The sequence below is a fragment of the Hypanus sabinus genome, chromosome 10, assembly GCF_030144855.1.
Source record: "Hypanus sabinus isolate sHypSab1 chromosome 10, sHypSab1.hap1, whole genome shotgun sequence".
In the NCBI taxonomy this organism is placed as follows: Eukaryota; Metazoa; Chordata; class Chondrichthyes; order Myliobatiformes; family Dasyatidae; genus Hypanus; species Hypanus sabinus.
The window spans coordinates 82,207,817-82,231,147 of record NC_082715.1 but is presented as its reverse complement, the minus strand read 5'-3'; the positions used below and the strand labels follow the sequence as shown (position 1 = coordinate 82,231,147).

The following is a 23,331-nucleotide window of genomic DNA, read 5'->3' as shown; positions in this document are numbered from 1 at the left end:
TTTCCCTGGAGTTGAGGAATTGGAAACTAGAGGGTAAACATTTAAGGTGGGAGAGGAACAATTTAATAAGAAGGTGAGGGACCCCTGAGTAACAGTGGGTGGAAGGTATATGAATAAGCTGCCCAGAGGAAGTGGCTGAGGGAGGTACAATAACAACTTTTAAAGGACAGTTGGACAGGTACATGGATCAGAAAGGTTTAGGGGAGTATAGGTCAAAATGGGAAAGTGAGGCTAGACTGGATGGGCATTTGGTGGGGTGTACCAGTTGAGCCAAAGAGCTTGTTTCTGCACTGTATGACTTTATTGGAATCAGAATTTGGTTATTATTGTCACATGTACCAAGATAGAATTGAAAGCTTGCCTTGCATACTGTGCATACACATCAGATCATTTCACAGTGTATTAAGGTAGAACAAGATAAAACCATAATAAAATGCAGAATAAAATGTAACAACCTGTTCCAGATTTGTTTGTTCTTTTGTGTGTGTGGAGGGGGGGGGGTGGAATTTGGGGGATCAATGATCGTGTTGCTTTTTTTTTCTTTCTTGGTTTCATGGCTATCTGGAGAAGAAAAATTTCAGAGTTGTATACTTTGATAATAAAGGAATCTCTGAACTTTTGAACTTTTGGCCTTCGAACCTCCTTCTATGATGAAGTTGTACCCTCTGGTCCTAGATACCTCTACCATAGGAAACTTCCTCTCCACGACCACTCCAGGCCTTTCTGGCTGACAATTAACTTCACATCTTTTGATTTTGCAGGTGTTGGCTTCAGAGGTTGAAATGAAACAGGGGAAAATGGACGAGTGTCAGAAGTACTCTGAAGGATATTCCTCCGCTGTCAAGGTATAGTTGGGAATTCAGCTGGAATTTCTTCCAATATTATTTAAATTTTGAGTCATTTTGATGGTTAAGTAAAAATAAATATTTGATAATCCAGTGTTAACAGTTTTAACATAATTGGGAATGTGGAGTTGACAAACTCCTGTGCTTAACAGTTTTTTACTCTGGAATGCATTGCTCAGAATGATGTCATGGGCAGTGGCAGCGGCTGCTTCTTGAGCCCATCACCCCTAATGGGCATAGGGTGCCACAGCAGCTCGCCTGTCCTGGGCTGATATGAGGTTGATCAGTTTGTGGCTTCCGCTCTCACCATGACTTCATACATCTTCTAGTCGAAGATCCTTCCTCGCCCTAGGATGAGATCTTTGGAGTTTCTGCAGCTCTGGGTTTTTATGGGATGGGGTTCTAGCCCCATACCCAACCCTCCTCCTTTCACAGCCGGGCTTGGGACCCTCCATGCAGAGTTAATAGAGCCACTGATAAGGAAACAGGAAAGCAGAGAACTGAGCAGAACTGGGAGGAAAGCACGAAGGGGTTAAATTAATTGGAGAGACTCTTAAAACAATTGGAGTAAATTATTTCCTTCTATGCTAAGTCTCGTGCCAATCCTTTTATGGTGGTCACTTTGGAGAAGACTTCCAATATCTTTCTCTGTACAGATAGATCAGAATCAGATTCAGATTTAATATCACCAGCATACGTTGGGAAATTTGTTAACTTTGCTGCAGCAGTACAATGCAATACATGATAATAGAGAAAAAAATAGATTGTGAATTACAGTAAAAAATATATTTACAATAGTTAAATATATAGTGCAGAAAATAGAAATACAAAAGTAGTGAGGTAGTGTTCATAGGTTCAATGTTCAATTCAGAAATTGGAAGAAGCTGTTCCTGAATCATTGAATGTGTGCCTTCAGGCTCCTGTACCTCCTCCCTGATGGGAGCAAAGAGAAAAGAGCATGAACTGGGTCATAAGGGTCCTTAATGATGGACAGCACAGTTTTGAAGCACAGCTGCTTGAAGGTGTCCTGGATACAATGGGGATTGAAGGTTTATTACTTTGCTGTTCAAGGTTCTGAAATCACAGCAATCTTCATGCAAGTGTGAACCTTACTGATGAATGGCGATGATTGAGTGCTGACATTTATTGTATGTAGCTTTTATCATTACACCTTGATTGACCCTAAGGGGATGAAACACAGGTTCAAAAGGATTACAGGTTGAAATCATAGATTGAATAGCCTGCATTTATTTGAGGAGAAAAGATAGAGGGTTCAAAATATTAAAAGGTATCACTGAGGTTGATGCAATTTTCATGGGTAGGAGATTGTGAACAAGGATCAAAAGTCAATCACCACTCAGAGTTAGGTAGGAACTAACCAATTCAGTGGGGGAAACCAGAGAGACTGTTTTTCCCAAAAGTCAGTAGAACTTACAACAGTACCGCACCATATGTACCCTTGGATCCATGATGTTATGCCAACCTAAATAATATAATAATAATATAAACCTCTCCAAGATCAATCTAACCCTTCCCTCCCACATAACCCATTACCCCAAATTTTTCCTCCAAATATGGAGCTCCCTTCCCTCACTCCATTCTAAAAAGCTGTGGATTAACTTGAAAACTCATTTCTCATTAAATGTATCAAACAAATAGAGCAAGACTGGTGAGTGGAATTAATGGTTGATTGCAATCTAACTGAAGAGAGGAGCAATTGTAATATCTGTGTGGCGTATTCCTGGTTGGAGTATTTCCCTGATATGACATTGGACTATTAAGATGAATTACATGCTCAGTTCTCCGTTGCAGGGTGTAAATTACTAAAGCAAGAGTGCCAACCATCGCTCACTGAACGTTGGAGAACGATTCACCACTCTGGGCTCTGCTATCTTTTACTAGTTATTGGAGCTAAGATTTGTCAGGAACATGAAGCACCAACAATGGGATTGTTAGTGCTCCACGGCTGGGTTCTGGTTTGTATCATGTCAGAGAGTAAACTATTGTTTCTTTATTCCATTCGCAGGAATACGAACTTCAGCTCATGACCTACAAAGCTATGGTTGACTCCCAGCAGAAATCTCCGGTCAAGCGGCGCAGGATGCAGAGCTCTTCAGACATCATTGTGCAAGAGGTGGCCGATGTTAACGCTATCAATCTCATAGAACTGACATTGCTCTCCTTAGAGCAGAGGAGGTCAAGGGAAAAGTTAAAGAAACTCTTCAGAATCATCCAGGGTTTTTCACCGTAAGGTTTTTATCCTGAGAGTGCAGATGTAAGTGCAGTTGAACCAAAGTGGAGATGTGGTCTTTTTTGATGGAGTTAGTTATTTTAACCTGGATTGGACAGTCTAAAAATAGTGTGGAAATGTATCTTCCTGATTTTGGGTAAGTCCACTGGGTGGGTGGCACGTTCATGAAGAAGACTACTTCACACCCTAAAGGAGCCTGGTTTGATTCTGACCTCAGGTGCTGTCTGAGTGAAATTTGTATAATCTGTTTGAGCATTCCCCCTTCACAAAGATACAGGCTAATCAGCCTCTGTAAGTTACTTAATGTCAGTAAGAGGCAGAAGAATTGAAGAAGAGTTGATTTTGCAAGTGAAAATAAGTTACAGGGTTGCAAGGAAATAATGAGGGGGTCATTGGGAGTGATAGAGTTTCTCTGCTGGAGGCCAGCATGAACCTATGGGCAGAATAGCATCTGTGTTGTAGTCAGTAATTCATTCAGTACTTAGAATGGAACATACAGGGGAGAAAGCAAGGGGCTGGCAGACTGGATGGTTGTATCAGAGTCAGTGTAGGATCACTGGGTTGAATGCCTTCATTGATGGGACTAGGCAGAGTAACAGTTCTGCACGGACTAGATGGGCTGATTTTGTGCTGTAGTATGTGACTGTGTGACAGGGGGTCTGAAGCTCATCAGGCTACAAGAGGAAGATGGGATTAGTATGGACGGGTGTTTATGGTTGGTGTGGTTGTAGTTGGACAAGGGGCCAGTTTCATTGCTGTATGGATCATACAGACAGGGAAACTTGCAGATGAGATCTCGGTCTGGTATTGTTTTTGAAAATCCAGGGATGTCTTTGAGAGGCAGAGCGGTGTTTTGTTTTGGAATGTTGGATACTTAGCCTTGTTTCTGAGAGGTCTCCACATTCTGTGGTGTAGGGGACCAGGAGGGTTGCAACCTCAAGGCCTGCTTTTACAGCAGAGATACAAAGCCTGTTAGGAAGAGGCCAGGGGTGGTTTGATTTTTGACACAAGAGATTCTGCAGATGGCAGTCTAGAGCAACACATATAACATGCTGGAGGAACTCGGCAAGTCAGGCAGCATCTATGAAGGGAAATGAATAGTTGGCATTCTGGCCTGAGACAATAGCTAGAGCACTGATGTAGCCTCAGTCCAAAGTGCCGACTGTTCATTCCCTCCATAGTACTGCCTGACCTGCTGAGTTCCTCCAGTATTTGTATGTTGGTCGATTTTCTAGTGTTCTAGTGCAACAGGCGAGAAAAGTTGGAAGTTAGGAATTAACTCTTTCCTTACAGATTGCCTCAAATGCACATTTAGCTGAAGCTTGAGCTGCATTAACCATGGTGTCACGCTGTTTTGTGTCCGTCTGCAGTTCATGGACCTCCGAGCACGCTACACTGCCCTGGTTACCCTGATGATGCAGTATGTGAAGTTTGCCAGTGACGCTTTAAAAAGATCCGAGGAAGAAGAGGTAAGAACTGCCACAAATATGGGTGAAAATTAACACAATATAAATGGAACTTGAAGCAAATGGGTATTTTCTAAATGCAGAGATTTAAAGAGACAGCATTCATTTAAAAAGTATGGACTATCCATACATATGGACGTGCTTGGTCATAGAGAGGTGAGGGCTTTGGACACACTTTGTTACCAGGAGAGATTCCAAGCATTTTGAAGTGGGAGAACAAGAGGAGAAGTGCAGGGAGCATAAGTGTGGTTTACAACAGCAGTCTTGGTAAGTGGATTTCCTGTTGTCCTCCCCCAGAGCTGTAAGACATGCAAGGTGTGGAACATCCAAAGGAAAGAATTTGAGGGCATCAAAAGCTATTCTGCAGTTGTGTCATTCATGGGAGCTGGAACATGTTAAATAAAATGGCTGGAGAGAAGAGACTGTGGTGAAAGAAGTTGATGGTTCAGTTAGAGACAGAATGAGTTATATTACTCTACCCTAGACATGAGCAATGTAAAAAAAGAACATGAGGTTTATTTTCATTATGTAAAATGTCACCACAGTGATTGAGTTCATACTAATGTAGAAAGAATGAGGTTCAGTAATGATTTTGGTGTGAGATGGGGTGGGTTGAATTGTGAAAGTAGGTGAGTTAATGAGAATTTGGAAGGTTGTTTCACTGGTGCAGTGCTGCCACTTGCTGGTTATTTGGGTGACAGCAGCCATTCTGTTTCTTCATACGAACAATACTGTCTGTGGTGGTGCTTAGGTTACTTGGTGCCTGCTGTCACTCTGAGGCTCTGCCCCAGTCCACGAGTGTGGCTTTAATTTTAATTTTAAATTTGTGGGACAGCTTTTGGCTGTAGTTACTGCAAATACTTCTATAAATTAAAGATCTTGCCCACTTTTTATTTGCCAGCATCACTGATCGGTGTCCAGCATCAATGTCCATAAAACTTTAAAATTCCTTTGTATTTGGTGAATATTTGGATTTGTAAAAGAATCCATGTCATTGATTGTCTGTAATAGGCAATTTAATTTTTAAAAGTTAAATAATTGCACTTTCAGACTCAAAATTTGTATATTGCAGACTCAAATTTGTATAGTTTGAGTCTCAAAAATAGTCTCTCACCACAATCCTTCATGCAGTGTGTGTGTGTGTGGTCTAGTAATTTGCATTCATTTAAAAATAAGTAAAAATTTGAATGAGCCCAATGAATGAGACTTGATTGAATTATTTCCATTCTGTTGAGATCTCTTTCCTAATGTTAATGCTGTCAGTGCCACATTATGGGGTCAGCTTAATGGCATTTTAATAGTTGTCCATTGCCAATTAAGAACCTTAATATGGTAAATTTCTAATTCTACAAATACTTTTAGAATATATATTTGCCCTGTATGGAGTTGGTCACAGTTTGGCAGATCAAGATTATGTGATCTTTGGTAGTACTGGATGTGATTGTTTGATTGGTAAAATTATATTTTTGTTTATATTCATTGAGATACTGTTTGAAAATCAGTTGACTCTGAGTGTGTTTCATTTCTTGTCAAACAGCAGTCTGGTTAGAAGAGTCGCACCCATGAGTTGTTGAAATCCATCTGGCTTGTGTAAGAGAATTAAAGAGGTTATTTCAGGTGCCTTGCAATTGCAGTGTAGTTACATTGGGTTCATAACTTATAATCAGTTTTCTTCATTGACATAACCGAGCATACATCTTCAAGTTCTTTGCTGCATTGACCAATGACTAAGTCAATGGACAGTGCAGCAATGTCAGCTAGTTTAATCTGTTTTCTGGTCCTTTATAAAGCACGTGGGACTTCTGCAGATTTGGAAGGCTGGGTGGTACTGGGAAACAGCTGATCTCCAATACCACGGGTATCGGATCGCATCCTTGGAGACTGGACAGTTCTCGGAGGAGTAAACCAAATTACAGGGGATGCCCAGAGTGTTTTAATACTCTTGAAGTGTCTCAGCCTAAAAGATCAACTGTTTATTCCTTTCCAAAAATGCTGCTTGACTTGCTCAATTCCTCCAGCATTTTCTACATATTACTTATTTTAATACTGCATTGGAGACTCTGTGTACTTGTGGAACTCCCTTCATTTCAGTAGAACCTAGGGTCCTCCTGTCAGCTTGTACTCAGTTGGTGCAGAGGCTGACAGCCATTCATGGAAGGCTAAGTAGGCTTGGTTATTTCTCACTGGAATGTGGGAGGCTGAGGGGTGACTTTATGGAGGGTTATAAGATTATGAGGCCCAGAGATAAGAGAGGTAATCACAGTGTTTCATTGTGAGGCCTGCACGTTTGACTACCCAGATGTTTGTGATACCACTAATCACAATGGGGGTATAAATGACAAAAGAATTGGATTTAACAAAGTAGGGAATTGTCTGTCTTATGATTAACATGTGGAATGTTATTTGGAATAGAGTTTCATAAGATTAGTGAAGAGAATGATCTGCATTGCAGCCATGTTCTTTTAGTGTAATGTTAACAAATGTTATAAATCTAAGTTTATGTGTCTTATTTTCCTTCTTCACTGGAAAGTCAGACAGGCTTAGGTAACGTGTTTCAAACTTTCAGTTAGAACTTTTCAACACAGAAGTTTTTCAAAGTCCGTTCTTTAAGAAGTTGTATCCTGATTTGGAATGTAAATTGCTGTTCTTCTGCCGTTGCTGGGACAAAATCCTGGAGCTGTGACACAGAGGCGCTGTGAGAGTACTTCTCACCACTTGGACTGCCGTGGTTCCCAAACAAGGTTTGACATCACCTTCCCCACTGGGGAAGAGGAACAAGTGAATCAAAATATTTTGTTTGTGTTGTGCACAGTGTGATATGCAGAGTGTACTTTACATGCTGTTCAATGTTATTGTGCCTGAATATTTTTTTTCTCTATTTTTCGGCCTTTCTTTCCAACTAATGTTGTGTGGCTGAACTTGGTGAGGGACTTTCCTGCTTGTTGAACTATGGCAAAACTCTCTTTCTGAGCCTTGTGCAAAAGGTGATGGGATATCATGCAATAGTCATTAGCACCTTTTCCCTGTTCCCTAAACATCCCTAAGTAAGTAGATTTTTCTCATTTTATAAGTGGTTAATTCACAAAATTCTAAATAGTACCTTTTCTGTTTTCCTCCCAGCCGTGACTCACTGAGCACTTGATTTTATTTGCATTAGAAAAAGTTTCCAGCACATCCTGCCAGTTTAGGGGGTCCCAGTCAGCAAAAGTCTCTGATGAGCCTGAACAACAAGACCTTGGAGAAGATGGAGGTTCCGGTGGTGGAGCTGGATCAGGTGAAAGGGAAGAAGTATCTATTGGAGCAGTGGTTGGCACATCTGCTGGAGGAAGCTGAGAGCAAGCAGCGGAGGCACCAGCAAGCTGTGGAAGAAATGAGGTTGGAGAAGAGCAAGTCCGACTTGGAGGCAAGTCAGTGCAAGTTAGAGCTTGAAAAGGTATTGAGAGAGAAGGCCAACTTGATGGTGGAATTAGAGCAGATGAAGCAGATGAACCTGGAGGGCCGTGAAGCTGCAGGGAAGCAGCACAGACACATGGAGGCACCACAACCACGGCCAACAGCTTTTGAGCAAATGGACCTTGACGAGACTGTTGGGCAGATGGGCTTTGGATCGGAGATTCCACAGCAGGTAGTGAGGATAACGCAGATGTTGGACCTGATGCAATTCTATATCAGAGGGCTGTTGGGCGGATCAGAGGCAGGGACATCAGTGGTGGGAAGAGGCATCCCATCAAACGAAATGGAAAGATTGAGGGAATTAGTCAATGACCTCAGCCAGGTTACTGACCGAGCTGGAAATGATCTGAAGGTTTTGCTGCTGGAGATGAGCTCGCTCAAACACAACATGAATGAGGCTGAGCTTAAAGCTTCTCAGCACCTGACACAGTTGGGGGTGACGAGCCTTGAACTTGAGAAAGTCCAGGTGGAGCAAGAGCAGCTGCTCAACAAGGTGGAGGGTTACCGGCAGAAGGTGGCCCATCTGGAAAATGAATTGAAAGACAGCCAGCAACAAAGGGAGAGTTCCAGAATAAAGGTCGAGAAGCTTTCCCGGGACTGCGACACTGCTCAGACCCGGATCCAGAGTCTGGAGAGGGAGCTGGAGGCTCTTCACTCTGATCGGGATCTCGCCGTGCAGCGCGCACTAACCTACAGCACGACGGCTAGCAGCTTAGCGGAGAATCTGCAAGCTGCCGAGAGAGAGAAGAGCTGTGGAGAAAAGCGGTGGGCAGAGAAGGCCAGGGGTCTGGAGGCCAAGCTGGCCGAAAGCCAACGGGCTTTGAGGGAGCTGGAGCACAAGTTGGACAAAGTCAGTCAGGAAAGGCGTCATGCTGAGGATGTTGCACAGCTCTTAAGGACTGAAGGCAGCCTAGTGCAGAGCAAGAGAACATTGGCAGAAGAAAGTGTGCAGTTTCAGCTAAAGGAAGTCTCCATCTTGAGAGGGAAACTGAAGAGTGCACAGGAGGCTATGGAGGAAAAGGAGAAGAGTGAGTACAAATATCAGGCAACGGTCAGGAAACTGGAAGATGATTTAGTGCAGCATAGACGCACAGCTACTGAACTGCAGCAGAAGGTTGATGAGCTGGTGTCAGCCAACCTAAGAGCGGAGAGGCTCACAGCCTGCATCCACAGTGAACTCGACTCCTTGAAGATGGAGAAGAAAGTTGCGGAGGAGAGGGGCGATGCGCAGAGAGTGCAAGCAGAGTGTTTGGGTGAACAGCTGAAGCAAGTGGAAGAGCAGCTGATTCAGAAGGTGAGAAAGGACCAGGAGCAAGAGAGCCGGGCTTGGAAGCTGGAGGAGGAGGTGGTGAAAGGGCAGCAGCTGATGACTAGCCTGAAGGTTCAGCTGGCGGAGGTCACCGAAGCCAACGTGACAGCAGCAAGGTCCGTCAGGAACCTTCAGGATGAGCTGTCCTCTGTTAGAAAGGAGAAGGAAGCCTTGGCAGAGATAGTCAAGAAGCAACATTTACTGATGCATGAATTTGGTATCAAGATTGAGCATGCCCACCGGGAGCTGGATAAAGGACATGACTTGTCTTGGGGCAACTGGGCCAAACAGCTGTGCACTGGAGTCAACCAACATGATCACCTAGCAGAAAACTTTGCATGGCAAGCAAGTAACCAGCACCAGCTCCTGAGGGAAGATGAAGTACAGGACAGAAAAAGAGGGCTTGGGGATCAACATTACCCGAGTTGCAGCCTGAGCTCACGGACCAATTTCAAGCATAAGCTCTCTGCGAGTGACCAACATGGCTGGAAATCCGTGCCAACTCCCTGGAAAGTAGCTTTACAAACTAAATCCACAAGCCCACAGAAAACAGCGGGATCAGTGGAAACACAGAACGTTATAATTCAAAACGAATTGCAGAAACTGAGGCTGAGCTCAACAACCAATGTGACAAAGCAAACCATTTCACCGCTAAGAAGCCCAGATCAGTCATTGGAGGTACATTTTAGTCCATAGAGACACCTCAGCTTGCTTGGGCATCTTTGGGTGTTTTGCAAGTGGACCAGACCATAACCAGGGCAGGCTATCGCAAATGTGTAAGGTTCATAATGAGCAGAGGAGACTGCTGAGAAATTGAGCTTTATTCATATTTTGATTGCTGGGTTAGTTGTATGCCAACCGTTTAATGCCAGGATAGACTGCAGTTTCAGGATTATAACACAGACATTTAAAAGAATATAGACAGATGTGATATACACTTCCTTTTTTCATGATCAGAGCCTCAATTGCTCTTGTCAGCCTGGTTTCTCTGAACTTGAGGCACCTACCCTTCATCCTAACAGGAACATATTGCCCCTGGCTTCTTGATATGACTCTTTTAGAAGCCTCACACTTGTCAGTTGTTCCTTTGTCTTTAAACAGAGTTGCCCAGTCAGCCCTGGCTCGATCCTGCCTGATGTCCTCAAAGTTGGTTCTGCACCAGTTCAGGACTTGAAACCTATTTGAAAACTAGGACTGTTTAAAAACTAATAGAATTGTGGTCACTGGACCCAAATAGAAATGGAATGGCAGATGAAAATTCATTAGTTTTAATTAATCAGCCATTCCCATCATTTAACACTCGCTGTGAAACACTAACTAGACTTCCTCTCTCCACAGATACTCCCTCGTCAGCTGAGTACTTCAAGCATTTACTATTTTTATTTCAGTTTTTGTTGATCTTTGTGTGAGATAACTGATAGAAACCTTTGCACTTAAGTTTCCTATTAACACTCATCAGTGTCTACAGCTTCATACACAGACACCAGGATCAGAAGTCAAGCAATGGATTTCTGTCATAATAAACCAAAGCCAATTGATCTCAGAAGGCCAAATGTTCTAAAATAAAATAATTTTAGACTGTAATCTGTAACTCCACTAAGATGCCAAATGTTCATCCCTGAGATGTTCAACAGAAGAAACTGGTACCTGGACATGTGCTTAAATGCGCTATTCCACCTTGCTGACAAAAGAAATTTCTCTCAATAAACACAACCTCTCTCTAACTTACAGTAATATCTCTCTAACTTCCAGTAATTTCTCGCCCTTCCCCCTTCTCTTCCATTCCGGTTCCTCACTCACTTCTCTTCTCCTTACGTGCCTATCACCTCCCTCTGGTGTCACTCCTTCTTCCCATGGTCCGCTCCCCTTCCTCTCCTATTAGAATCGTTCTCCATCCACTTTTCCACCTACCACCTCCCAGATGCTCCTGATCTCCCATCCACCCACCTTCTCTCTCACAAGGTTTTTCTATCACTTTCTAACTTGTACTCCTTCTCCTCCCCCACCTTTTTATTCTGACCTCAACCCCTTTTTTTTCTAGTCCTGATGAAATATCTTGGCATGAAATGTCGACTGTTTATTCCTTTCCATAGATGCTGCCTGACTGATGAGTTCCTCCAGCATTTTGTTTCCCTTAAATATTTGTGACTTTATAGAGACCCCTTCCCTTTGCCTGTTCTAACACAGCAATCGTCATTATCATCATTATGTGTCGTGCTATACGACGTGGGCAATCATGGTCTTAACCATTACTATGATTGTTCTTGGCAAATTTTTCTACAGAAGTGGTTTGTTGTTGCCTTCTTCTGGGCAGTGTCTTTACAGGATGAGTGACCCCAGCCTTTATTAATACTCTTCAAAGATTGTCTGCTCGGCTTCAGTGGCCACATAACCAGGGCTTGTGATATGCACCAGCTGCTCATACAGCATCCATCACCTGTTCCCATGGTTTCACGTGACCCTGATTGGGGGGGAGGGGAGAGGCCAAGTGGGTGCTACACCCTGCCCAATGGTGATTTGGAGACTAACGGAGGGAAGGAGCGCCTTATACCTCCTTTGGTAGAGACATATCTCCACCTTGCCACCCAAACAATTGCATTGGCTTCACCAATTAAATGCCCCTCCATCGCACTAGAGTGACAAGGGATGACTGGGTGGTTTCCAGTGTAACTGTTTCAGAAAAGATGACTAGTGTGAGTTGGGTGAGAACCCAAGTTCTGGAGGTGGAACTCTACACATTGGTATGGCTTTCAGATGATTGAGTCTGCCTCTGTGTCTGAATACTGATAAAATTTTGTTAACGGTTCATGGATTAAGCAACACACACCAAACGCTGGAGGAACTCAGTTCATCTATGGAAATAATTAAACCATCGATCTTTCGGGCCAAGACCTTCCATCCTCACTCAGTATCTCCTGTGTCGAGTTCATGGATCAAATCACCTGGATTTGAGATTTACAGTGAAAGCACCTGCTTTGTACATATCAGTAGGATTAGGCCAGACACAAATGAATGAAGGAATTTACAGCACAAAGTAATCTGAAGTTCCTCAGAACATAAGACCACTCTAAGGGAGCCCTAAACCCCATCCATTATAAGAATGGACAAGGAACACAAGTGAGGAAATTTGACCAGGAGCCTGATTGCCCTGTTAGATTTGGTATGGATGATGGCCAAATCCAATAAATCCACCATTCTGTAGGTGCAATTTTGCTGAGGTCCACAGTCCTTAGCCCCACAGACTTACAATTCCACAATCCCACCATCACACTCTCTCACCGGTTTACAATCCCACCACCACCCCCCACCTTTGTCAGTAATCCATTCTTCAAATAAAAGCACAACTCTAAAAATGGCCTCCGTGTAATGACACTCAGTGATACAAGGGCTTTTGGTTCAGTGACGTGTGCAAGTTATGGAGTAAATGTAAAGAAGTGCAGATTGCCTTTTTATGTTTAATAATTAGAGTCATAGAGTCAAAGAGCACCACAGTACAGAAACAGGTCCTTCAGCCCATCTAATTCATGTCGAACAGCTACTCTGCCTAGTTCCATAGAAAAGGACAGAGCCAAAGTAGAAATACCTTCTGGTCCACTCAAAAGACTGGCTGTTTGCATCTATTTAGACCCTGATCTGCTATGGTGGTTACCATCAGACATTACATGCCATACTTCCTGTTTCTTGCTGCAAAATCTGCTGCTGATCTTTGGGAGCTCATGGTTTTTTCTGAATTGCTTCGTTTGCCCCTTGCTTGCTGGCACGTCTGCTTCTTGTAGGCTCTGGGCCATCTCTGACGTCACTCAACTCCTCATCATGTTTAACATTGATTTTTGCAGATGGCTAATCTGGAGCTAAGCCAATCACCTGGCAGAGTGGAAAAAACTTCCCAGGGCAAAGAGATGCTTTCGTTTGGAAAAGAAAAATTAAATAATAACCCCAAACTTTTAAAAGCCGAGCAGATAGATAATGAACCGAGTAAGAGTTTACAGGAGGCTGCTGGAACTTCCACTGGTCAAAGTAAATGCAACAATCACATTGGTGACGCAGAGCAAGTCAGATCTAGTAAAATGGACATAGCTCCCAGTGCTGAGCTCTTGTCGCAGAACTTGCCATCTGAACTACAAACCAAGAAAAGTGAGAAGTTGTCAGAGTCTCCAAACCTGAACAACAACACAATATTTCCAGAGGAGGCTGGTGACAGAGATCCCAAAACCAGCAGCCCTAACATAAATAGTGTATCTCGAGACAAATGCCTTCCTTCCAATAAAACATTGGAATTTGAAGGTCTGCGCCGCCATGTAACAGTGAAAGAGCTGGTTGAGGCTGACATCCTGAATAAAAATATTGCAGAGCAGCTTGATAAAGGGGTTAAGACGGTCTTGCAGGTTCAGGCATCCTTAGGGAAGTACCTGAATCAAGTTAACTCAATTGTCGGCCTGTACTTGGAATCCAGCAAGCAAAAGATCTCGTTCAGTGAGGCAGTGAAGGAAAGGATAATCGGATCGAGCATTGCCCTTGAGTTTTTAGAAGCTCAGGCTACAACAGGCTTTATTGTTGACACCTCATCCCACAAAAAGTACTCAGTTCAGCAAGCAATAGAGAAAGGACTGGTGGCCCCAGAATTTAACCAGGCACTGCTTGAAGCAGAGAAAGCAGTTACAGGTTATCAGCACAATGGGAAGACCTTGTCTGTTTTCCAAGCCATGGAAAACAAGCAGCTTTCAAGGCAAGTTGGAACACGGCTCCTTGAGGTTCAGATTGCAACCGGAGGAATCGTTGACCCAGTACGCAGTATCAGGTTGTCTCTGGAGGCAGCATGTAAGCAAGGACATCTGGGCCTGGACACCATGCAAAACCTGTACAAGACGCTGGGCAGTGTAAGAGGTTTTCATAATCCCAACACAGGACAAGCTGCACACTATTTGGAATTGATGAAACTCTGTGTGGTGGATTTAGCAGGGAGTCATCTGCTCCTCCCTTTTGGAACACGAAAGATCTCCACCCCATCCCCCATGAGGCCTAGTACCATTTCAGTGGTAGACACGAGTACAAAATCTGAGATAACTCTATATGATGCCTATCTGAAATACTACATTGAGAAGCAGACTTATCTTGAACGTTCAGAGTTGCAGTCCCAATGGAGGGAGACCACTGACAAGTCAGAGGGCACCAGCCAGTCCTTTCTTACCGACGTTAATTCCGGAAGGGAGTTCAGCATCGATGATGCCTTAGCACAGGGTAGGATCAGCCAAGCAGACCTAAATAAATATCGGGATGGCCAAATCACAGTCATAGAGCTTGCTGACATGCTAATAATTAGAACGACTGTGCCCCCTAATCCCAACAGCCCAATCGCAGGCATTTGGGACCCAAATGAATGCAGGAGAGTTTCTGTCCTGAAAGCCATGCATCAGAATTTGGTGGACCGGTTGACTGCCACTCGATTGCTTGAAGCACAGGCTTGTACCGGCGGTATCATCAATCCAGCAAACGGCAAGCAATATTCCATTTCAGAGGCATTGCAGAAGGAATTAATTGACACGGAGATTGCGGCCAGCATTCAAAAATCACAACAAGCTTACCGAGGATTCTTGCAGCCAGGTTCCCAACATGCTTTATCAACTGTTGAAGCTCTGTGCAGGAACCTACTGGGGCGGGACCTGGGTCATCGATTCCTGGAGCTGCAGTATCTGACTGGTGGGCTGGTGGATCCAAACTTGCAGAGAAGAATGTCTGTGGAAGATGCCTTGTGCAAGGGTCTTGTTGATGTACAGACAGCACAGAGGCTACGGGACGAAACAAAGCACACTAGGAACTTGATTTGTCCAAAAACCAAAGAGAAGATCTCGTACAAAGAAGCTCTGGCCAGAGCTGTTTTTGACTGTCATACAGGATTGAGATTCCTGGAGGCAGCTGTGAAGTTTAATGCCCTAAAGTAGTACTTCATAACTAATCCCTCTTCTCCATTCCATCCCTGACAAATTGTTCCTCAGCTTCCCCATGTAATGGCTCACCCAAAGCTTTGGCTGAGTGAGGTTATAAATATTTCAGCCATAGCTCTTTTATGGGATGTTCCTTCCAACTGTTTTTTTTTAAATCTCCCCCTTTATTTAGTCCTTTCCCAATGTGCCACTTGGGTTTATGTGCTCGACTGGCCTCTAGTACCCATGCCTATTGTGCATTCCTCACAACTCAGATCAGTCAATGGCTGTCAACAGATGGGAATGGGGTAGCGAAACTTGATCCTGTTTTCACCATGACTTTCTCAATTGGGAAATCAGTGCTTAAAACTCAGCAATATGGTTACAGTTGGCTTTGGAGGCAAAATCAATGGGTATGTTTAAAGCAGACATTGATAGGTTCTTGATTGGTAAGGGTGTCAAAGGTTACAGGGAGAAGACAGGAAAATTGGGTTGAGAGGGATAATAAATCAGCCAGAATGGAATGGTGGAGCAGACTCAATGGATCAAATGGTCTAATTCTGCTCCTATATCTTAAGGCCTCTGGCTGTTCAAAGCTTTTGTTCCACACTTACTTGCGATTCATGAGGAATTTTCTATTCTCTCATTAACTCATTCCAACTGTAGAAGTGAAGTGTAGTTGGAGGTATATCTGGAAGGTTTCTGGTGCATTAGGTTCATCCAAACAAACAACCTGTTTACCAACCAGAGGAACAGCTTCTCTCCCCTTACTCTGGTACAGTGAAGCCCTTGACCCAGTTCTGACAGTTGGCCAAGAATAGTGAGAAGAGGACCACTGGGAGTAACCAGCAAGTGCCCAGGTCAGCAACTCAGCCAATGAATTGATCAAGGAGTTGTGTTCAGACACTGGACATCTTCTTGGCTCCATTTATGGAGGCAATTCTCCATGACCTAATTTTCTGTATCCTCTGTGGTGGTGGGATTTTATAATTTCAGAAACATTATGATCTGGAATCCATTGGCAGCAAGGTTGGACATAAGAATATGTCATAAGAGATATATAAGACATAATAATAATAAGGCATAAGGGAAAGGTTTGCAAGCATCTGAGGGAAGAAGATGGGTACAGATTCCTGCTAAGCTTCATTATGTTATGACTCCATCATAGAATCCTATCTCAGAAGGGCCACCCTGTTAGCTTTACAATGCCAATGTCACAAATTCAATTCCTACCACCGTCTGTAAGGAGATTGCACGTTCTCCCTGTGGTGACATGGTTTGCCCCTGGCTGCTCCAGTTTCCTCCCACATTCCATGACGTATAGATTAGTAAGCGTTCATAAGTGTGGGCATCTATGTTGATGTCAGAAGCATGGCAACACTTGCGGCTGATCCCAGGATATCCTCGACGTGTGTTGGTCATTGATGCAAAATGATGCTCTTCACTTTATGTTTTGATGCACACATGACAAATAAAGCTAATCTCTCTGTTTTAAAAAAAATTTTAAATGTCCTTCCAATCATGAGCTTAATAACCTTTAATAGACATTTCAATTTGGTTTGGAAGGGCTCGCTACTTTGAATAGTGGTAGTTGTAGGGTAATATTCCCCTGTCAGTCATCCAACTCAGACCACAAGGGAATGAGATATCCATACCAAAACTCTTGGTTTGCCCGACAGGCTGTTCTGATTGCCAGTACAGTCAGTGTGGGCCTCCAGCTAAGGAGGGAATTCATGGCTCATTTCCTGCCACAAAATGCTCTCCACTGTCTCCCCACTCAGGATGCAGTTTCTCTTTCTCACTATTTAATGAGCAAGAAGGTTACATTCAGTGATTTAGATTCACGGACACAAAAGAGTGCAGATGCCCACTGTCAGATCTCATGCATGGGGTCCTATTTCTGGTAGGAGCAGAGCACCAGCTGGTAACATGTTCCTCTACGATTCTTTCCCATCATGGAGTCGATGAGGAGAGCATCCACCTTGGTGAGAACTTAATATGGGTGATACCTGATCACACCCTCACAGTGGCTGATTGTTCCTTTCCTATTATGTGAGTATCTTTAGAGCAGGCGTTTGGGTCAGTGGGCAGAAATGAAGAGGAGAAGGAGATGCGGGAGGGACGTGGAACCTTCAATATAAGATTCATTCTTTCTCAAATAGGTCTTACTGGAATGAATGAGTGTATATCCAGAAGACTCTTGTTCCTATATTAAATCCAACTTGAAATAAAAAAAGCTTGTTTAGTTTTTTGAGTTTCCTGTAATTATTTGTCGTTGTTTAGATCAAAGAATTTAAAGAAAAACTTTTGAAGCAACCATTTGGTGTGCTTTTTTCAAAAATGGGAAGTGCCAATGTAAATTTTTTTCTGTCCACATGAAGACAACTTGGATGGATCTATAACTCACCACGTCTAGATGAATCATTTTCAACTTAACCTTGCAAACCTTTTCGAAAAGAGTACTTTCAGAAGATATATCACAGATTTTCACATTCTATGAAGTTTTCGAAGACCATCACTCTTGGTGTCATCACAGTAAAACTCTGTTAAGTTTGCAGTTTTATGTTTGGCCACTTTCTGAATAAAGTAACACTTTTTTCAATGAAGAGAAGGATTGGCAATTACTCGCTTTTCATTGTCCACTTGTAACTGTATTCTCTGCATATCCTTTTAGCTGTGTCGCTTAACCTTTTGTCATAAATTGACACGATGACTGACACTTGAAGTTAGGAAGGGAATCTCAGTGCCCACAATATGGAATGAACAAGGAAGCATTTGAAGGAAATGCTTCGTGCTTTAACATGTAACCATCAACTCTAAAGTTCAAAATAAGAAGCCGCATTATCAGAAAATGTAGCATGCAGTTTTGTAAATTATATGGCTGCTTGTCTGTGGAGAGGATGCTTCGTATGGTGGGGGAGTCTGGGACTAGAGTGCACAGACTTAGAATAGAAGGATGTTCCTTTAAAAAAGAGAAGAGAAGGAATTTCTTGAGTTGGGGTGGTAAAACTGGAATTCATTGCCAGAGATGGCGGTGGAGTTTAAGTCTTCAGGTATATTTAAGGTGGAGGTTGATGAGTTCCTTATTAGTAAGGGTGTCAAAGGTTATGAGGAGAAGGCAAGAGAATGGGGTTGAGAGGGATAATAAATCAATCATGATGGAATAATGGAGCAGACTGAATGGGCAAAATGGCCGAATCTGCTCCTATGTCTTATGGTCTACCTGTATATTTATGGGTTGTACATTGTCTGTACTGGTAGAGCTCCACTGTCATTTCATTACTTTTAGGCACCAGATTATTCTTAACCTCCAGACTAATATAAATTTGGAGAAGTGGCAATGAAAATTAATCTCAAATGTGGTCTTTTCTGTTGGGTCTTACAAAAGGCCAATTGCATTGAAAGTAATTGGAGTTCCCTTACATCAAGTGGTATTATTTTGAATACATCTTTTAACTTCAATAGAAGTCAGTAGAAGAGGCAAAGCAAGAGCACGTTGAGAAGGTTGGTGAACTATTGAGATGGGTTTCTGAGAAGAGCAAGAGCTTAATTACGAGACAACAAAAATCACCCACATCTGAACCTGGTGGAAGAGAGCCATCACTTTCCGAGCAACAGGTACAGTCACATGAAGATATCAAGGTTTGGATTGTATCTGGAACATTCCCCTCAATCAGTTGGAAGTTTACATCCCATGCCAATCTTACAGAATGAAGGTGTAATACGTCTGAAGAAATAATGTTTTGTGTTGTGACAATAAGCACTTTCTTGGGGGAAGGGCGAGGCCAAGTGTGGAACTGAGTTCATTTTATGATGTAATTTTGCCTTAAGGCAGGCATGATGGTAATGCTTCACATTTATATGTAGCAAAAAATTGCAAGACGTTTCACAAAAGGTAATCTAAATAAGATTGAAGATCAAGCCATCAAAGTAGACAATAATGGTAATTGGAACAAAAACTTGAACAGAAGTAAATTTTAAGAAATGTCATAAAGGAGAGGTTTGTGGTTATAAGTTGCAAAGTTTGACAGAGGGAATTCCATAGCTTTGGATGCGGCAACTTGATACACAGCTATGGATGGTGGGGTGATGAAAATAAATGACGAATAAGGAGCTAGGTCTGGAGGAAAAAGAAGTAGAGGATATGAGGAACTTTTGGACTCAATGGTACACTTTATAAAATTGAGTCAGACTGAAACTGTAGGTCAGGTTGAGGGTATTTACCTGCATTAACTCACCACTAGGACAGGATTCTATCAATATAACTTTAATGGTCCCACCCAAAGATCAGTGTTGTTTTTCAGGCAAATTTTAGCTCCAGAAGAATCTTAGTATTTCTTTGGGCATCCTGAAGTGAAAATCCATTTCAGGTTATTTTTGGCTTTTGTTGGTGAAAATTTCACCTTGATCCTAGTGGTTTGCTCTGGGGATAGTTTTGATTTGGTTAACTTCCTGAAGTATAATTAATCTAATAATTCTCAAAAGCAGATTCAGTATACTGTTCAATACCTAAAGTTCTCAATTCCAAAACCTTCTAGAGCACGAATGCCTCTGTAGCCTCTTCCAGCTATACAACAATACAAAATGGCTGCAGCTCCAGTTTCAAATTCTTGTTGCAGGTTTTCAGATTTGGAATGCCTTGGGATGTTAAAGACACCATATAGATGCCAAATATTGTTGGCACAAAGCAGGCATTTATTGTTTTATTCTAGTGTCAGCTCAGTTCCACATTTGGATCTCAAACCATATTTACATATTAACTGTAGCAGCTGTGAATAGTGATACTGCTCCTATCCCAAAAACACATTTTTCACTGTTCAGCAGGCCCTTGTGGTGCATGTCAAAGGAATGAATGGGTCAACAAATAAACAACCTGAAGATATGTCTGAAATAAATGCCACATTTATCTTTGTATGTTTTCAGTACAAGCCCTCCCAATCGGTAGAAACTGCCAATTGAATCAGACGGTTGCCAATTACAGTTAAGAACGGAGGTGTTAGAAACAAAATACTTAATTATTTTTTAATCTACTATTTGTAAGTAACCTAAGGGGGGGGGGGAGGGAATTATCTCCAGAAAAAGAGCAGTGAGTGGAAGCATTTCGAAAAGGCTTCCAAAGTGATGATAAAGGCATAATGACATATGCATTTAGTGGGCTGTTGCACAGAACATAGAAGAGTACAACACAGAACAGACCCTTCGGCCCACAATGTTGCACTGAACTTTTAACCTGCTCTAAGATCATAATAACCCTTCCCTTCTGCATTGCCCCTCATCTTTCTATCAACCACGTGCCTATCTCAGAGTACATTAATATAGCCATCTCTACCATCACCCTGTTATTGCGTTCCACACTCGCAACTCTCTGTGTAAAAAAAAACTTAGTTAAATGATCTCGTTTGATTATTTTTATCCCGTGTTATGTCTTGTCCATTTTTATGATGGCCTGTTGACTCAGTCTTGCAGATATAGTGTTCGCATAGGCACTAGTGATTAGAAAAATAGGAGCAGAAGTGGGTCTTTCAATATGATCATATTTGAACATCTGTCTCACGTATACTTGGTGGACAATTGAATGTTTCATGTCAAGGAATTGGACATTGGTTTGATCCCTCTTCTTCTGACCCTCAACGCAAAACAGTGAAGATCCTTCCCATCAGTGGAGGAGGAGGACAGAAGCCCCAAAGTGACCTTTCATATCTTGTGGCCGGCTCAGGTGATCTGCAGTGGGCTGCAGCTGACCTTTGGCCCAAGCTGAGAAACCAGTCTCTGATTTCTAACCCAAAAGCTGAATCCATTTGCCCTTTGTAATCCAGAGAGGAAAGTTTGTTTCTTTGATTTTCCTTTAATGGACTCCCTTCCCCTAATGGTGCTCCCACCATGACTTTCACACTGTTTAGATCATGCTTTCATTTGAATGCTGACCATGATTAAATTTTTCCAGACATCTTCAATACAATGTATCACAGATGAACGAATGTGGGGCTGATTAGTGCTTTATTCAGAAGATAATTTCTTCCAGTAATCTTGAGTGCAATAATTTGGGATACTGTAGATTCAGTCAGCATAGGAGGACATTTACCCCATTGTGTTCCTGCTGTCACTTTACAATTAATCCCATTCCCTCACTATTTCCTTCTAGGAGAAAAAAACCTTAGCCTCAGGTCACTGATACTATGAATGTGGAAACAAGAGCCAACTATTTTGTCTGTATCAGAGTTGATCTGAAACTTGTCAATTTTTTTGCCTTGGTACTATAACTACAACACCCCACCCTAACACCTACATATTAATCTCGCTCCTTTGATTTGAATCGCAGCCTCAAAGACTTTGTTTTAAAAAGAGAGTAATGAGTTTTCCACAAGCAGAAGTTGTGAAATCACCCTTGGGCAGTCTGTGCTTTTGATGGGTGCATTGCAGAAAATGTGTATTTTCCATATGAGCTTTCTAAGTCTCAAACAAAATACAGACTTTTATCTGAATTAAAATTTAAAGTAAAAATTGCTGGAAACACTTAACATATCAGGCAGCATTTGAGGAGAGAAGAACAGAGTCACTTAATACACTAACCTGAAACTCAGATGCTCGCCACAGATGCCGGCTGACCTGCTGAGTGTGGCCTGCAATTTTGCATTTCCAGTATCTGCAATTTTTTTGGATTTCTCAAATGAATCCATATCAAACGATATCTTGTTTGCTTTCAGGCTCTGCATATGGAACTATCAAGCAAGAAGGACCAAATTGCTGAAGCTATCCACACAACACAGATATTCTTGGCGAAACACAGTGACAAGTTAGTTCATCATTTTTCTCTGCTAATAAAACCCTCAGCCATGTATGGAGTAAGACTGGGCATGTGCAATTTAAATCATGTCTCTTTGTTGAAGATAAGTATTCCTTCTAAGTCAGGTGCGAGGTGTTATCACCTAAGAGTTCTTCATATTGTACAGGAGCACATGCTGGGAAAAGAAGAATCACTTAAAAAACCGAAGCAATTTAAAAAGTTTCCAACATACACTCCATGGCCATTTTATTAGGCACACTAGTTCACCTGCTCATTAATGCAAATATCTATTCAGCCAATCATGTGGCAGCAACTTATTGCATAAAATCATGCAAGCATGGTCAAGAGGTCCAATTGTTGTTCAGACAAATCATCAGAATGGGGAAGAAATGTGATCAGAGATTTGATCGTGGGATGATTGTTGGTGCCACACTGGGTGGCTTGAGTATCTCTGAAAATGGTGCTCTCCTGGGATTTTCATGCACAAAAATCTCTAGAGTTTACTGAGTGGTGCGAGAAAGAAAAAAAATCTAGTGAGTGGTATTTCTGTAGGCTTAAACATTTTGTTAGTGAGAGAGGCCAGAGGAGAATGGCCAGACTGGTTCAGGCTGACAAGAAGACAACAGTAATTCAAGTAACCATGGATTAAGCAGTGGTGTGTACAACATATCAAATCTTGAAGTGGATGGGCTATAGTAGCAGAAGACCACAGGGGTTTCATGTCTGTACCTAATAAAGTGGCTACTGCTGAGTGTAGATGGCAATAGTTATATTATCTAGATGCTTTAAGTTCCATTGAAGTCCTTGGTGTGCAATTCACAGTAAATGGTGTCTTGCTTGCACAAATATACTGAATGTAATATATTTCAGATTATTCAACAGGACAATTAACAGGTAGAACTCCTGATTCGAACGTTAACCTTATTCCAGTCTTAACAGCTTCCTGTTTAATTCTCTTTCTGTGACATCCCCAGAATACTGGTTTGAATTAGTTTCAGAGCAAACCTGAGATCCCTTATTAATTCCAAAAAAAACCAGATACACTTGGGGCTTTGACATTCTTTATCATGGACTTTAATCCTCAACCCCTCAGAACTGAGTATCTGATGACAAGTTAAATAGCAACATTTCATTGAAATTCTGATTGGATTATAGCACAACAGGAGTTTATGAGTGATACTGAATCAGACTTGATACACATTCTTGCCTGAATTCCCAAAACCTTTGATGTTGCCTGAGTAATGCCTCTGGCCTAGTTCCACAGATGAAGACAAACTATGTTTACTTGCGTAAGGTCTAATC

At 42.3% G+C, this 23,331-nt stretch overlaps 2 protein-coding genes across 12 annotated transcripts in view; both read left to right on the top strand.

Moving 5' to 3' along the window:
- LOC132400831 (dystonin-like) overlaps window positions 1-23,331 on the top strand; it is a 363,464-nt gene that overhangs the window by 84,602 nt on the left and 255,531 nt on the right. For all 10 annotated transcript variants that reach the window (XM_059982254.1, XM_059982250.1, XM_059982247.1 and 7 more), the window contains exons 26-30: window positions 762-845; window positions 2,872-2,979; window positions 4,467-4,565; window positions 18,711-18,863; window positions 21,950-22,038. In XM_059982254.1, coding sequence (XP_059838237.1) covers window positions 762-845; window positions 2,872-2,979; window positions 4,467-4,565; window positions 18,711-18,863; window positions 21,950-22,038 — 533 coding nt within the window. The remainder of the gene's footprint in view (window positions 1-761; window positions 846-2,871; window positions 2,980-4,466; window positions 4,566-18,710; window positions 18,864-21,949; window positions 22,039-23,331) is intronic.
- On the top strand, window positions 6,995-17,810 carry LOC132400833 (plectin-like). 2 transcript variants are annotated; one of them, XM_059982256.1, is made up of 3 exons: window positions 6,995-7,606; window positions 7,720-10,002; window positions 13,161-17,810. In XM_059982256.1, the coding sequence occupies exons 2-3, from the start codon at window positions 7,777-7,779 to the stop codon at window positions 15,261-15,263; spliced, it is 4,329 nt and encodes a 1,442-aa protein (XP_059838239.1). In that variant the 5' UTR covers window positions 6,995-7,606; window positions 7,720-7,776; the 3' UTR covers window positions 15,264-17,810. The 2 variants fall into 2 exon arrangements, with proteins under 2 accessions (XP_059838239.1, XP_059838238.1); XM_059982255.1 differs by lacking the exon at window positions 6,995-7,606 and having other exon boundaries at window positions 7,687-10,002.

Bases quoted from the DNA above. Each gene is read 5' to 3' on its own strand.
- LOC132400833 (XM_059982256.1), top strand. From the start codon at position 7,777: ATGAGCCTGAACAACAAGACCTTGGAGAAGATGGAGGTTCCGGTGGTG. The intron at 10,003-13,160 runs GTACATTTTAGT...TGATTTTTGCAG, and splicing joins GCCCAGATCAGTCATTGGAG to ATGGCTAATCTGGAGCTAAG.